The 14,547-nt window shown below is 37.1% G+C and overlaps 1 protein-coding gene across 1 annotated transcript; it reads left to right on the top strand.

The window, feature by feature from the left end:
* The first annotated feature begins 12,515 nt into the window (after nucleotides 1-12,515).
* Nucleotides 12,516-13,791, top strand: LOC131029026 (protein SRC2 homolog). Its single transcript, XM_057959413.2, has one exon. The coding sequence runs from the start codon at nucleotides 12,975-12,977 to the stop codon at nucleotides 13,596-13,598; it is 624 nt and encodes a 207-aa protein (XP_057815396.1). The 5' UTR covers nucleotides 12,516-12,974; the 3' UTR covers nucleotides 13,599-13,791.
* Nucleotides 13,792-14,547: the final 756 nt, after the last annotated feature.

Below are 14,547 nucleotides of genomic sequence, written 5' to 3'. Positions count from 1 at the left end.
CGATAGAGTACTATGATACATCATCATGTGCATCATGCAAAGTCCAAAACACCTTGCATTCATCTATCATCATCCCATCATCATTACATTTTAGTTGCATTTGCATTACTCTTTAGCCATTCATTAGTGTGCATTTATTATCATTTAGTTGCACTTACCACATATAGTTCATTCTCATTTACTTGCATTAGTATCATTATATCATTTCATTATTACACTCATGACATTTAGATTCACTTGCATAGATAATTATACTTATTTTACATTTCCTACCATGATTACTCATTACTATACATTCAGTTAAACATTCGTTAGTTATCATCATTTATCATCATTTCCACACTTATGTATCGTACATTTGTTTAGGTTTCCATAAATTGCATACTTGCATTTATCTATTCAATAGTTAAAGTACATTCATTCATCCATTTTATCTCACTTAGGATTCATTAGATTGCATTCATTATCCCTCTTAATTGCATTAAGGTGCAGTTATTTTATTAAGCATGAGTTGCATTATCATCACATTATCATTTTACTACATCATATTTGGGGCATTTAGAATCATAAAACCATTTGTCTCAAACATTGGTTCATACATTATAGCATATGCACTCATTTAGAAATCATCATTTAAACATTTGTACTTTACATTTGTTTATCCATGTTACATTTATTTTTAACCATCTAGATGCATATACATAAATAAATCATTCAAAAGCATTTGCATTAACATCATTACATATCGTCTAAGGGGTTGAGCTTAACTGGCTAAAAACACTGGGTTCTCATTGTAGAGACCCAAGTTCAATTCCCAATAGGGACATCTGAAGTGGAATTCTAAGCAGTGACTCTTGACCTTCCATAGGATGGGGAAGGTCTTGGGGTCAATCTAATGAAACTCTAAGCTGTGACACTTGGTCTTCCATAGGATGGGAAGGTCTTGGGGTCAATCTAATCAAACATAATAATAATAATAATTCAAAAGATATGTAATGGTGATGGGGCCTCCTACTATGTCCCCACTGGTTCATAGCTCCAGTCAAAAGCTATTCAGGCTTTGGCCAATTACTAATAAAAAAAAAACATCATTACATATCATTATCCCATCATTGTGCTAAAATAAAGTACAAAATACTATCTATACCGTCATACATTATCATTTTTATGCATACATAAACATCATGGCATTGCATACATTCGACATTTTTATCCCAAAAACATCAAAATGCACGCATATATAAACCTGCATCCACATGATTAGCATCCAACATCATACAATGAATGCATATAGACATCATGTAAAGATAAATCGTCATAAAAACATGCATATAGGAATCATCTCATAAACACATACATATAGCATAAAACAAATATCCATCTAAAGCATAAATCATGAAATCACCATCAAAGCATAAACTCCATACATATCAAAATGCATATCATCAAAATAGGGGATCTCCTCATATATATCATCTCATGTATCAAAGTACAATGAAGCCTACAAAATTGGCTACCACAAGCCATCCAAGACATAGTCCAAAATGACAATATAAATACATGCATGCAAAATGCTCTCTCAGATGCCACTCTGACCAGATGTTGCACCACCATCACCACCTACTCCACCATTAGTCCTTGCACCATCCGATCTATCTCTCCGTGGAGGCCCCATCAAACCCCCACTAGCTCCTGCGCCACTTGACCTATCTCTTCGTAGAGGACCCATCACACCCCCACTGCTCTGCATCCTCTGAGACCACTCTGACCTGGTCTGTCTCATCTATGAATAGCTCAGTGCTTGCTGACTAACTGGCACCACCTGCTCATATAAATTGTGCCAATACTCTATCTCGGCCTATGCTCACCGGACCTCCCTCACTAAAGCCTCCACAACCAACCCCTGTCCTAGTACTCCCTCCAAGGCTCACACTCTCTCCTGCAACTGAGTCACTCTCTCCACCACACCATCCCTCTCCCACAGTGCTACAGTCAGCTCTGACTCTCGTGCAAATAGCTGCACATCTCTAATTGCAACCTCCACCTCTAGATCCTCCACCTATGTCTCAGCTGTTGTCAGTCGAGTTTGCAAATGTAATATCATATGATTCCGAAGATCACCATCCCCTGTCGCTCCCTCCCTTGTATCCATAGGTGTCTCACCTATAGCTCCCTCTCTAGTGGCTCCCTCCCCTCTATCCATCTGTACCTCTCTCTCCCCCATACCTCTCCCACCCAATCTAACTCCTCCCTGCATTAGAGGTCCTTGTGATATCCGTAATGGCAAACCGCCTCTCCCTCTCCGCTGCACCCAACCACCACTACCACCTCCACCTCTGAATCCACCACCCCCACCATCCCCTCCTCCATCACCACCATCCCCTCTACCTCCTCCATCTACCATCGGTCCTCGACCTCCTCTCCTCCTCCGTCTCCGTCCCCTCTCCTCTTCAAAATTAGGAATTGGCTCTATCAGATCTGATATTCATGGAATCAGATGAGCTGCCATATACTGCGTATACTCCTCCGATACCCCTGCATCTACCACCCTCGATCGTATATCCCATGGCTTCGCCTGTAATATCAGAACTCCACCAATGCCTGATCATAGGGTAGTACTAGCCCTCATGCATATCTCTCTCGTACCACCCTAGCATACTCCCTTGATCCCCCTAGGCAATCCTTGCCGACGTCCAAACTACCTCATAACTTTGCCCGACACTTGTCTCTCTACATGGTAGCATGTCCTCCCAATGAAGAATCGGGTCATGAATACATACGACAACGCCTCCGCATCATCCTCCTAGGGCTCGTACTCTATATACAGTCTCCAAATAACTACATCCATGTCATCCAGCACCTGTCGCCACCACTCTAACTTTCCTAGGTGGGGCTGACTCATCATACCGTTGTACATAAATACATAGGGCTGGTCAACTGCCTAGAATCTAAGACTCATTGGTCGAGTAACTGGTAAGTGCTCCCATGCCCATATATGCAGCAATATCACTCCCACTGCCAAGGAGCCCCTCCCGTGGTACACTACCTGATGCAACTCTTGATACAGGTGCGCTAACACTCATGGTCCCCAAGCAAATCGGGTCCCCTCTGTCATCATCTACTCAATAACCTGCCCCCAACCAATGGCTAGACCATGTGATCGTCTATCAAAACACAGTAGCCCCCTAACAATCCCTGACAACACTACTGGTAATGGCTTGTACAAAGCAGCGATATCCTTCCATGCTATGGAGCCATCGTCAATATAGACATCCTCATCGAAAAATCTCTGTATCGCCAAGGTACCCCATGCTCTGTCATAGGTAACCAGCTCCCCTCGAATTGGAATATGCAGGATGCACCATACATCCTCTAGTGTCACCGTCATCTCCCCTTGCGCCAAGTGAAACGTGCATGTCTCACTATGCCAGCGCTCTGCCAAGGCTATCATGAAACCATGATTCATCTGAATCACGGACATATACATAATGTCGTACAACCCAGTCACTGTATTGTAATCAATCTTGGTCTTTGTCAGCCAATCATGCAACCCCTGTGTGGCAGGATGCCTCTCGTGCAATTGTAAGACGTGCAGATCTTCCTACACAAGTGCATCAACCATCATCATTAGTTGTTTTGTTTCAAACTTTCTAAAGTTTAAACCTAGACTATCAACAAATACTTTGATCAAGTATCTTCGGGTCTCAACAGGTAAGCAATCATGGCACACCTAGACTTCAACAGACATTTATCCTAATGATCTAAGTCTCATTAGGGATGCTATGGTTCAAAACAACTCTCACTCCACATCTCCATCCATTCATCATTGACATCCAGAGATTATCTGATCAAAACACTGGGGCATCTATTTTTCTACACAAACGCGCTATTTCACACACAAAAGCGCTCATTCCATCCAAAAGTGCTAATTGCCTAACAAAAGTGCTCAATCATCTATCCAACAACACTTAAAGTACAACAACGCTACAACATCTAGGCAATAGCGCTGCTTGGCATCAAAAGTGCTCAACCAACTAGGCAATAGTGCTCAAACAACAATAGCGCTATATTGACAATGCAAAAGCGCTACTTCATAGCAAACACGCTCAATCAATCATACAAAAGTGCTCAACAAGCAAAAGCGCTAAAACAACTATGCAAACGCGCTAAAACTAACAAAAGCGCTCAAAAAACTGCACAATAGTGCTAATTCATTGGACAAAAGCGCCAAAACATAGTTTCAGCACTATTGTCTCGACTCAACTTGGACTCAACAAAAAACACATAAAAAATGCATAAAATTCAAAATTTCAAATTTGCATACCGCTGGTCCGTAGTCATCCGACTATTGGAATCATCAGACTCTCTCTAATCGGTGCTCTACTATTGGTACCGACATTTTGACTGCTGCTTGCTCCTCCAAAACGTCACTATCAGAGCTATAATTTCACTATGGTCGCGGATACAAATGAGCCTATTTTCACCCCTTTCTCCCCATATAAACCCTTCGCCGTAATCGTAACTTTCCCCTGCTCACCGTCGTGGTCCCCGTGAATTTCCCGAGCCTCCCATTTCTTCATTTTATCTCCGATTACTTCTATTTTTCACTAGTATTGCTAACTTCTTCTCTTCTATCACCCTGCCAATTTTCATTCTTTTTCAAGAGATCGCTTGATTTTTTGAAATTTCTCAGCCCATCCCTCGAGGGGGCATACCACCCATTAAAATTAATATTTTATGGGGCATTTTCTTCACACTTGTTTTTCTTTCTTTGAAACGACATGATAAACGGCACCGTCTCAAAGAGGGGCAAATGTAGTCACATAAATCTATCCATTTTAATTAAATAAATATTTCGTATTTATTTGATTAAAAATCCACTAAGCCATCAATTAATTAAATTAATATTTAATTAATTCATGTTCAAACATTCTTCTATTAATTAAATAAAGTATTCAATTTATTTTAATTAATTCATTAAACCAAATTCACAATCAATTAAATGAATAAATCATATTTATTTCATTTAATCCCATTTTTTCTCTTTTAAATAAATTAGATAAAACATTTATTTAAATCATTTATTCCCACGCGCCCCCCCCCCCGCCCCCCACTTGCATTTTCCTACAAATGCAAGTTGCAACCACAAATTGAAATAAATTAATTTTATTTTAATTAAAATCTTATTTTCCCTCACCCACCAAATCCACTTGCATTCCTAAACCCCCTTCTAGATTCTTCTAACCCCTTCCTAATTAACCTAATCCATCCCCTAATTATTGTCACATTCCTAAGCAACTTGGAGTCACTTCTCAAAGACTTCAAAGTCTTTGAAAAATATTAAATGTTTTATGTGTTCAACAAGCCAACCTCTAAAGTCTTCCAAACCACTAATGGCTCTTACATGACCATTTATGGCTCTTACATAACCATTTATGGTTTATTCAACTTGCACTCAAGTGTCTCCTCAAGCATTTATTGCTTTGACCATGGTTATCCCTTTTTACCTTTGCACAAGAGTTTATCCATTAGATAAAAGCTTTATTCTTTGAATAAAGAATTTAACCTTGACCTTAACTCCCAAGTTAACTCTTAGGTCATGTCAAGCTTTTAATGCTTATTCCCTCTCCTCTCAACCTATCTCACATTGACACTTGTCATCCTGGGATTGGGTTGAAAGCCATCACATGGATTGAATATCATTCAATCCTGACCCTTGTTGAGATTACTCAATCTCAACCATCCGTTGCTCCATTTTTCCTATAAATAGAGCCAATTTCTTCATAATCTAGATCTGGAAAACTTGTATGCATCTAAGTTATAGAGAATTTTAGAGAGTATTTAGCATAAATCACTAATATCTTGTCATTTTGGTTTAAAAGAAATCATTTTAGCATCATAGCATCTAGCATTAGCTTTTTATTCACATTTAGAGTAAATACTTCAATCTCAAACCTCCATAAGCATCCATAGTGCAAAAAGCTATTGAGAGCTACACTAATTTGGAACTTGGAGAGGAGAGGAACAAAGGAGAAGGAGCTAAGAGTATGTTAGGAGGCATTTGGAGACGTCTCATTATATTTACTTTCGTAGTTAAATATTCTCTCATGCTTTTGGTATCTCTTTTGATATGTCTATTTAGATTAGTTTTTTATTGAATAACACTAATGATTTCTTGTGTTTTTGTGTGTTATACGACCACAAACTTTACTCTAACTTGTCCATTTTGTAGAGCATCAGACACTGTAGCTCTCTCAAGGATAGGGACGGAATTGCTTGGCTCCTAAATCCTAAGGGCATGGTTACTGTGGCTAGTGGATACCGGGTTCTGTTGAACTAAAGACTTGAGGGAAGAGAGGTGCCTTGGTGGAAACAGGTGTGGAATGGTCTTTCTTGGCCAAAGTGCAATTGCTTCGCCTGGAATTTGGCCTTGAACAGATGCCTAACCTAGGACAATATCTGTAAGAGAGGATTTTTGGGGCCTTCCATTTGCATATTGTGCGGTAATGGGGAGGAAGACTCCTCACACCTGTTTTTTAGATGTCCCTTCTCCATGCTTATCTGGCACTATTGGTGGGGGTGTGGAAGCATCCTTGTGTTCACGTGGATTCACTGGTGGAGTTTTCGAGCAGTTTGGGCAGACCTCCTATCTTCTCTTCCTTCCTCCAGACTGTCTGGTTCATTGGGCCCATCTTCATTTTGTGGCAGATCTGGCTCGAAAGGAACAGGAGGATCTTTTGGGAGGTCAGACTGATGGTGCAACAGGTGTGGAATAGAATCATGGTTATGATCAGGGAGTCGGTGGAAGCTAAATGTGAGGTGCATTTTCCCCTGAATAAAGATGAGGCAGATATTGTTTGAAGGTTGGGATTGCAAGATTTGTCCCTTGCCTCGGCTTGTGTCAGGAGAGGTAGACTTTCTTTGAAGAAGGTCCAAAGGATTGGCAGATGGACTCCCCCTCAGGATGAGATTATCAAAATTAATACCGATGACTCTTCTAGGGGTAACCCAGGCCCGGTTGGGATTGGTGGTGTGGGTAGGAATAGTATGGGGGAGGTGGTTCTCTTATTTTCAGTTCATAAAGGGTGGCATTCTAATAATTTTATGGAGGGATTTGCTATTCTCTATGCCTTGGAGTGTGCCTGGGAGTTGGGTTGCAGGAAGGTTATTTGTGAATCAAACTCTCAAGTTGTGGTGAATTTGTTGACTGAGCAGAAGGTGAGTGGAGTGCATTGGTAGTTGGCAGAGATTGTTCATCAGATTATTCATATTAGCTCGGCTATCGAGCAGGTATCTTTCATCCATATTCCTCGTGAGTGGAATAGAGCTGCAGATTGTTTGGCCAAGTGGGCCTCGGAAAATGGTAGTGACTGGAAAGTTGAAGGGTAGGATCATCTTTCCCCAGATTATTGTCAAGACCTGTAGAAGATTCTGACTGAGGATAGGGATGGGTTTGAGATTGGATGATTTTGGTTTGGGCTTGGGGTTCTTTTCTAGGGCCTTAGGGCCTCGGGCCTCTTTGTAATTCTTGTTTCTGATTTTCAATAAAAAATTTACCCTTTTTTTCAAACTAAATTAAAAAGAAAATTGTAAAAATAACAGCAGTTATACCAATTGATATAACATGGTTGCGATGCCATAATAACTTTACATGCCCAAAATTTAATTGACATTAATTTTTAACAGGTTTATATAAGTATTTATATATTTTTTTAATGTATTTATGCATATATATAGATTTGATTTGAGTTTATAACAAAATAATTAAACAGAGATAGGCTTAGGAATTAAATAATGTATTCACTGAAAGATATAATTAATTCACAGAGAACAATAAGTGAAAGAAAAAAAAATTAAATTTATCTCTGACGCATTCTGGGATGGGTAATATTTTTTTTTTTTAATATCTCAGAGAAGTGATATTATTCAGGGAGAAAGAAAAACACATGTTCCCAGGGAGATACAAATTTTCTGGAATAGATGAACAAGTATATGTTCACAAAAAAACAATTAAATTAATTCATATTCTCAGAGAAGTGATATTATTCAGGGAGAAAGAAAAACACATGTTTTCGAGGAGATAAAAAATTTCTTGAATAGATGATCAAGTATATGTTCACAGAAAAACAATTAAATTGATTCAGAGAGAGAGAGAGAGAGAGTAAAATTTATTTACAAGGAATGAAAGATTATATTCACGGATGTTTGCACAAGGAACCATTTAACCATTTTATGCTTTATGCTCACAAAAAGAGTAAAATAAGATCTATACACAGATGAATAAATTTATATTCACAAAGAGAATATTTATTCACAAAAAAATAATAAATAAGAGAACTAAGATTTATACACAGGTGATCATATGCTCACAGAAATAAGTTTATTCACATGAAAGTAATTAAAAAATAAAAAATAAAGATTTATACACAGATGATCAACATATATTCACAGAAAGATAAGTTTATTCACAGAGAGATAATTACATATGGAAAATAAGATTATTTTTTTTACACAAATCCTTTTTCTAGATTTTAAAATTCAAGAAAGTAAAAGCAAAGATCTGATTTTTCTTTCTTTTTCTCTAAAATAGATTAAATATATAAAAATAAATCTTCATATGCATTTTTTTGAAAACAACTTTTATCAATGTATTATTTTTTATTTATTTATAATGAAAATAGATTTTCTTTTGATTAATCTTTCTAAACAATTAAGATGAGTAATTTTTTTATATAAATGAAGATTTCAGAGAGATAAAATCTATATATTAAAAATACAAATTTTACACATGTAAATGAGAGATAAAATCTATATATTGTTTTTGATTGTCAAAGCTTGATGTTGAATCCTCTCCAATCTTCCAGCTATCCTTCTTAGATCCTTCCTTGTGACTTCATGAAAAATTCTTCAACCAAACTTAAAAGAAACCTACTATACAAGTGACTACTATATTCTACTTGTACCAACAAGAATAAGAACTCTAGAAAAAAAAATTTCATCCCCAAACTATGAACTCCCCTTTTGAAAGCTTTGCATACATTATATAGAAAAGATGCACCGATTCCACTATCAAGATAATTAATTGAAAATTGAGATTCTTTTTCCAAAATTGGTTTCATGCAAAATTGATTGATCACTTAGTGGAGGAGTTACACACAAGAATATGGAATTTGAATTTTACCTCTAGAAGCTTCTATTTCCTCCTACGACATGTGCTAAATTAACATATTGAGAAAATAAGAAATTTCAAAATTAATTTTATGCTAAATGATTGTTGTCATAGTGGGGGTTACACTTGACCATGCATTTGAAATTTGAATTTGAGATTCCTTCCCAAAAATATTTTCATGCAAGACATATTCCTTACAACTTGTCATAGTGGTAGTTACATTTGACCATGAATTTAAAATTTGAATTTGAATTCATTTCTAGAATCTTCTTATTTCATGTGCTCAATTATAATATTGAGGAAATAAATAATTTCCAAATAAATTATGACCTCACGTGGAAGTCACCACTTATTAATTCTTCTTTTTAAACTAATTCCACCCTTATTAAATTTTTCATCTCTAACTAACATTGCTCATAAAATTAATAATAGTAATAGTAGTAATAGCAGTGATAATAATAATAATAATAATAATAATAATAATAATAATAATAATAATAATAATAATAATAGCAAGTCTAATGAAGGTCTAAAAAGAGGGTTATGACACCCTATATTGAAACTAATTATATTAAAGAGATTTATGCTTCCCATGCATGTGGCATAACTACAATTAGCCAAAAGGATGACTAACAAAGTGTATGTGTCCATGATTTTATTAATAATACCTAATACACAAGTAAAGAGTTGAGTTGAGGGATCTTAACACAAGAATTTGAAATATTTACTTTCCATGTTGATTGTTGTTTTACATTGACATCCATACTCATAGTAATTTTCTTGTAGAGACAAAATATAATGGTAAAAATTGCATGCCCATGCTCTTTTTCCTTATATTTTGGGCCTAATTTGAGTAGATTGTCCTTTATACAATAGCAAGTCTAGAATTGAAATATTCTTGCAATGAATTTGGCTCACAATCTTATGATATCATGTGCCCATGATCACTCATGCCCAAAATCTAGTTCTAATGGCTAGATTTCCCTTTTGCCACCTTGGTTTAGATTTACAAGTGTAGATTTGACTCAAGCCACTTCTACACATGAATTTAAACCCAAAGCTTTTAAATTTAAAATTAAAATTTGAACTTTGTTTCTCTTTTCCCGCTAGCTATTATGAGCTGACCTAGTGCATGTATGTATGAATTTGTGTGTTATGTTTTTGTATTAAAGGACATTCTTTATACATTTGAAACTAGACAATAGGAATGAGAGAAACATTCACACGAGAAAGTTGAACCATATATAGAAATAAAAAACTCCTATAATAGGATGGCTCTCAATGGCTCTCTCGCTCCCGCTGGTTTGAACTCTTCCCTCCCTACTTCGCCTGGTTTCCCACCTCTTGCCTTGGCTACCATTCTGAGGGCTTCCCTCCCGTATGGGGACCCCTCTCTAGTGGCCTCTCCTGGCACTATTGTGGCACTCGTGATCCCCATGGGCTCGATGGCTTCGACTTTGGCTCGTGATGTAGTGGCTTCTTCTGGTAATCACACTTCTAACACTGCTCCTCCTGCAGAGAAACATAGCTTTGCTCATGTGGCTCGTTCTATGGCTCCCTCCTCCTATGGTGTTCGTCCTCTCCCCTGTGCCAAGACATCCCCCATGATTGTTTGTGGGAAGGATGTGGTGGACAACATCATATTTTATTAGTGTTGCGCCTTGGTGTACAAATTTTCTAGGTTTTGGTCATCCCTTCCAGATCTTCACCGATGGGTAAGTGACTCTTGGAAACTCTTGATTGCTTACAACATCGAACTATTTCCTTATGCAAAGGGTTTCTTCATTTCCTGGACTTCACTTCCTCTGAGGATAGGGATTTGGTTTTGAGTAAGGTGTGGGCCTAGCATGCTCACCCTCTCATGATTAAACCCTGGACTACAACTTTCAACCCTCTCACTAAACCACTAAATGTGTGTCCAATTTGGGTTCGCCTTTTTAACCTTTCACTTCATTTTTGGGAGCAATCATGCTATGAGGCTATTGGTAACTCCATTAGTCACTTCCTGATGATGGACGAGGACACCTCCTCTATGGGCCACTCCACCTTTGCCCGAATTCTAGTTGACATTAATGTTGCGTCACCACTCCTCGACGATGTGGTTCTGATGGTGGGGGATTGGCCATGGACTCACTTTTTGATTTCGAGGGCCTCTCCTGTCACTGCCAAAAATGCTTTGCTATTGGCCACCTGGCCTTGGACTGCTCATTTTCTCATTGACAAGGGGTTCCCACCTAGTGGTTGGACGCTACTCTAGACCATTTAACAGTCTATGCTTCTAAGGGACATCTAGACAATCCCGATGTTGCTCAACCTGATTGTTAATCTCACTCCCTAGATGCTACTGTCGCTACTGTTCGGGTCCAAGCTCTTGTGGTTCCCCTGTAGTCTATAGAGAGCCCTTCTGATTCGCCTTCTATTGACTCCTTGTTGAATGATCTTCAATGTGTGGACCCAATTGATTCCATTGCTTGGATAGTGGTTCGTCATCGACGAAAAGGGAGATCCTCTCTCCCGCCACCTCCTCCCCTGCTCTAGGGCTGGATGTATCTGTTCCCCTTTGATTGGGGATGTGTCTGTCATGTCTCTGAAAGATTTTTTCGCCTGCGTGCTTTGTTTGTAATTTTGATAGTCCCTGACCATGTAAAGGGTCGACGCCCTAGATAATGTTGCTTTTTTAATAAAAAACATTCACATGAGAGCATCATAACAACATCATAAAGCATCTTAATTTACATTATCAATTTGCATTATCATCTTAAGTTTGCTACATACTTGCTTATTACCATTGAATAGCTCTACCTAAGGGTTTGATTAAAGGAGAATTGAATCTCACCTAATAACCTCCTTTATGATGTCCCCAAATACGTTACTTCAAAATACAGGTACAACAAGTCAAGACACATTTATTATAATTATCAATTTCACATATCATATTTATTTCATCTACCAAGTTTACTTACATAAGAACAAAAACATCAATTCCACATTTACTAAGCTAAACTAAAATAAGATATAATCAATTTATAAATTCTAAGACATTCGAATAAGAAAACCCTACATTTTTACACATTAACAAATCAATTCCTAACATCTCTAATAATATATTTCTCTATTCAAATTTCAAGTTAAATATCACGTTAAATTCCATTACTTCAATTGTACATTTCATATGAAGTCCAACTCTTAATTTTTAAATCATTGTTTAATTAATTTACTTATTTCCTTACAAATATACTTCTTAAATATAGGGACATTTCTAGAATTTCTTTTTCCGATGAATTTATTATTTTTTCGCCCGAATAATTCACGTGTTGGCTGAAAAAAAACGTGTAGTTATGTTGAAAGCCAAAAACACCATAAAATGCAAAACGTTTGATCCAGAGATTGACAGCTTGAATTTGAGAAGCTCAACTGAATTCCATGGCTGTTTTTACATTGTAACCTGAAAATGGCACAGAAAATTAAAGAATTATTCAAATTAAAGACTTCAATGGTTTGAAGTCCAGCAAGAATCAGAGAAATGCCAGCACCGGAATAACTGTTCTTAGAGTTCTGAGAAGCTCCTCGGAATTGAAACTTGTAGAAAATGAAATAAAGCTCAGATCTTTAAGAGCTACACACTATATAAAATCATTACAGTAGAGGAGTATGAAACTTGTCGCAGTCTTTGTCAGTTCTAGCCACTGTCATCTCTCTTGTGGGAGAATTGTTGCAGTAGCGGAGTATCAAACTAGGGTTTTGCCTGAGACAACAAAAGTGAAATCTTTCTTCCTAAAGACTGAACCCTCATTTCTGGTCTCTAATGGAGTGTAAGCACTTGGAACTCAATATCATGTCTGCGCAGGATTTGAAGAAGCCGCGCCATCTGTTTGCCGGAAAATTGAAAACCTACGCTGTAGCGTGGATCCGCGGCGGCGAAAAAATTTCAACTCAGATCGACTGTACTGGAGGTGTGAATCCGACCTGGAACGATAAACTAATGTTGAGGATCGAGGATCGATTCCTGCAAAGCAACACTTGTGCCCTAACTGTGGACATTTACTGCGTTGGATGCATCAAGAACACTCTGCTTGGAAGCGTTAGGGTTTTGATTTCGGATCTGGCCAAGGGAAATGCCGTGAATTTCTTTGCACTTCATGTGCGCCGTCCCTCTGGCCGTCCTCAGGGCATCCTCAACATTGCGTCTCTGACTGTCGATGAGAAGAACAGTGGAGGAGTTGCACACCTTCACAAAGGCAATATTGTTTACCAACGGAGAAAATCAGAGGATTCCTGGGCCTCAGCGATAGTTCCGACTCACAAGTCCGAGGCTGAAGGTCCCGAGGTCGAATCCTTTGATGGCCATGTCAAGCAGGGCGTTGGATGCTATCCAGTGCTGAGAAGAAAGATCGGAACAGTGGTAGTTGTCTACGAATTGGAAAGATAAAATACAGTTATTTAAACCTTTGGATTGACAAATTAACACCGATCTCCCATTAATTCTCAGTTTTCTTTAGGATTTTTGCAGCCTAGCTACTTTAATTCTGCGCAGAGCTTATTTATTCTTTGTTCGTGCCGTCTCTGATGTAGGGACTTTTTTAACACTGATAATGAAATCCTAGATCCAACTTTTGATTGAATATGGTGGCATTGCTCATGAATCATTACTTCATAGTAACGAAATTTACAAGAATTTGCCAGAGATTTTTGAATTGTGTTATATGAATCTGCAAAATCCAACTTTGATTGAATATAGTGCCATTGCTAATGAATTTATAACTTCATGGTGACGAAATTTACAAGAATTTGCCAGCGATTTCTGAATTCTGTTAAATAATTTCATATATGTTATTTTTTTCAAAATTCCAATTGAATCTGCAAATTTGAAGTCTCCTATTTTAACTCAATTTCTATCAACTATCAACTACTTGAAGCTGCTACTTCGTACGATTTGTTTTTCTTTTTTCTTTATGACGTTATATAACAATATTATTTCCTGCCACGTAATGTACTTAATCAGTGATCACTAGTTCTGTAAACTTTATTATATAAATTTTCACAAATCTTTTTTATTCATATTTATCTTTTCATAAAATAAAGAAACTATTTTTAATTAAAAATTGTTTTATTAGATTGAGTATAGCATTAGGTTTTTTAATAATATCTTCATTCTTCAATATTTTTTGATATTTCTAAGATATGTGGTTCAATTAACTATTGTAATTTAAAGAAGTTTAGTATTTTTCATAAAGCAATTTGATTTCATATATTTTTTCAAAAGAGAAAATTAGAATGTTTATTAAAGGTTAGTATGGGAACTTGTGTTTAGTTGATTAAATGCACTTGCTTTTATTTTTAATAATATGAAAAAAAATTAATAAATCAAAATAAATTTA

Source organism: Cryptomeria japonica, chromosome 10, assembly GCF_030272615.1.
Source record: "Cryptomeria japonica chromosome 10, Sugi_1.0, whole genome shotgun sequence".
NCBI classification, from domain to species: Eukaryota; Viridiplantae; Streptophyta; class Pinopsida; order Cupressales; family Cupressaceae; genus Cryptomeria; species Cryptomeria japonica.
Note: the sequence above shows the minus strand (reverse complement) of the source record. Positions and strands in the feature narration are given on the sequence as shown.

Coding starts and splice junctions, on each gene's coding strand:
- LOC131029026 (XM_057959413.2), top strand. CDS start 12,975: ATGGAGTGTAAGCACTTGGAACTCAATATCATGTCTGCGCAGGATTTG.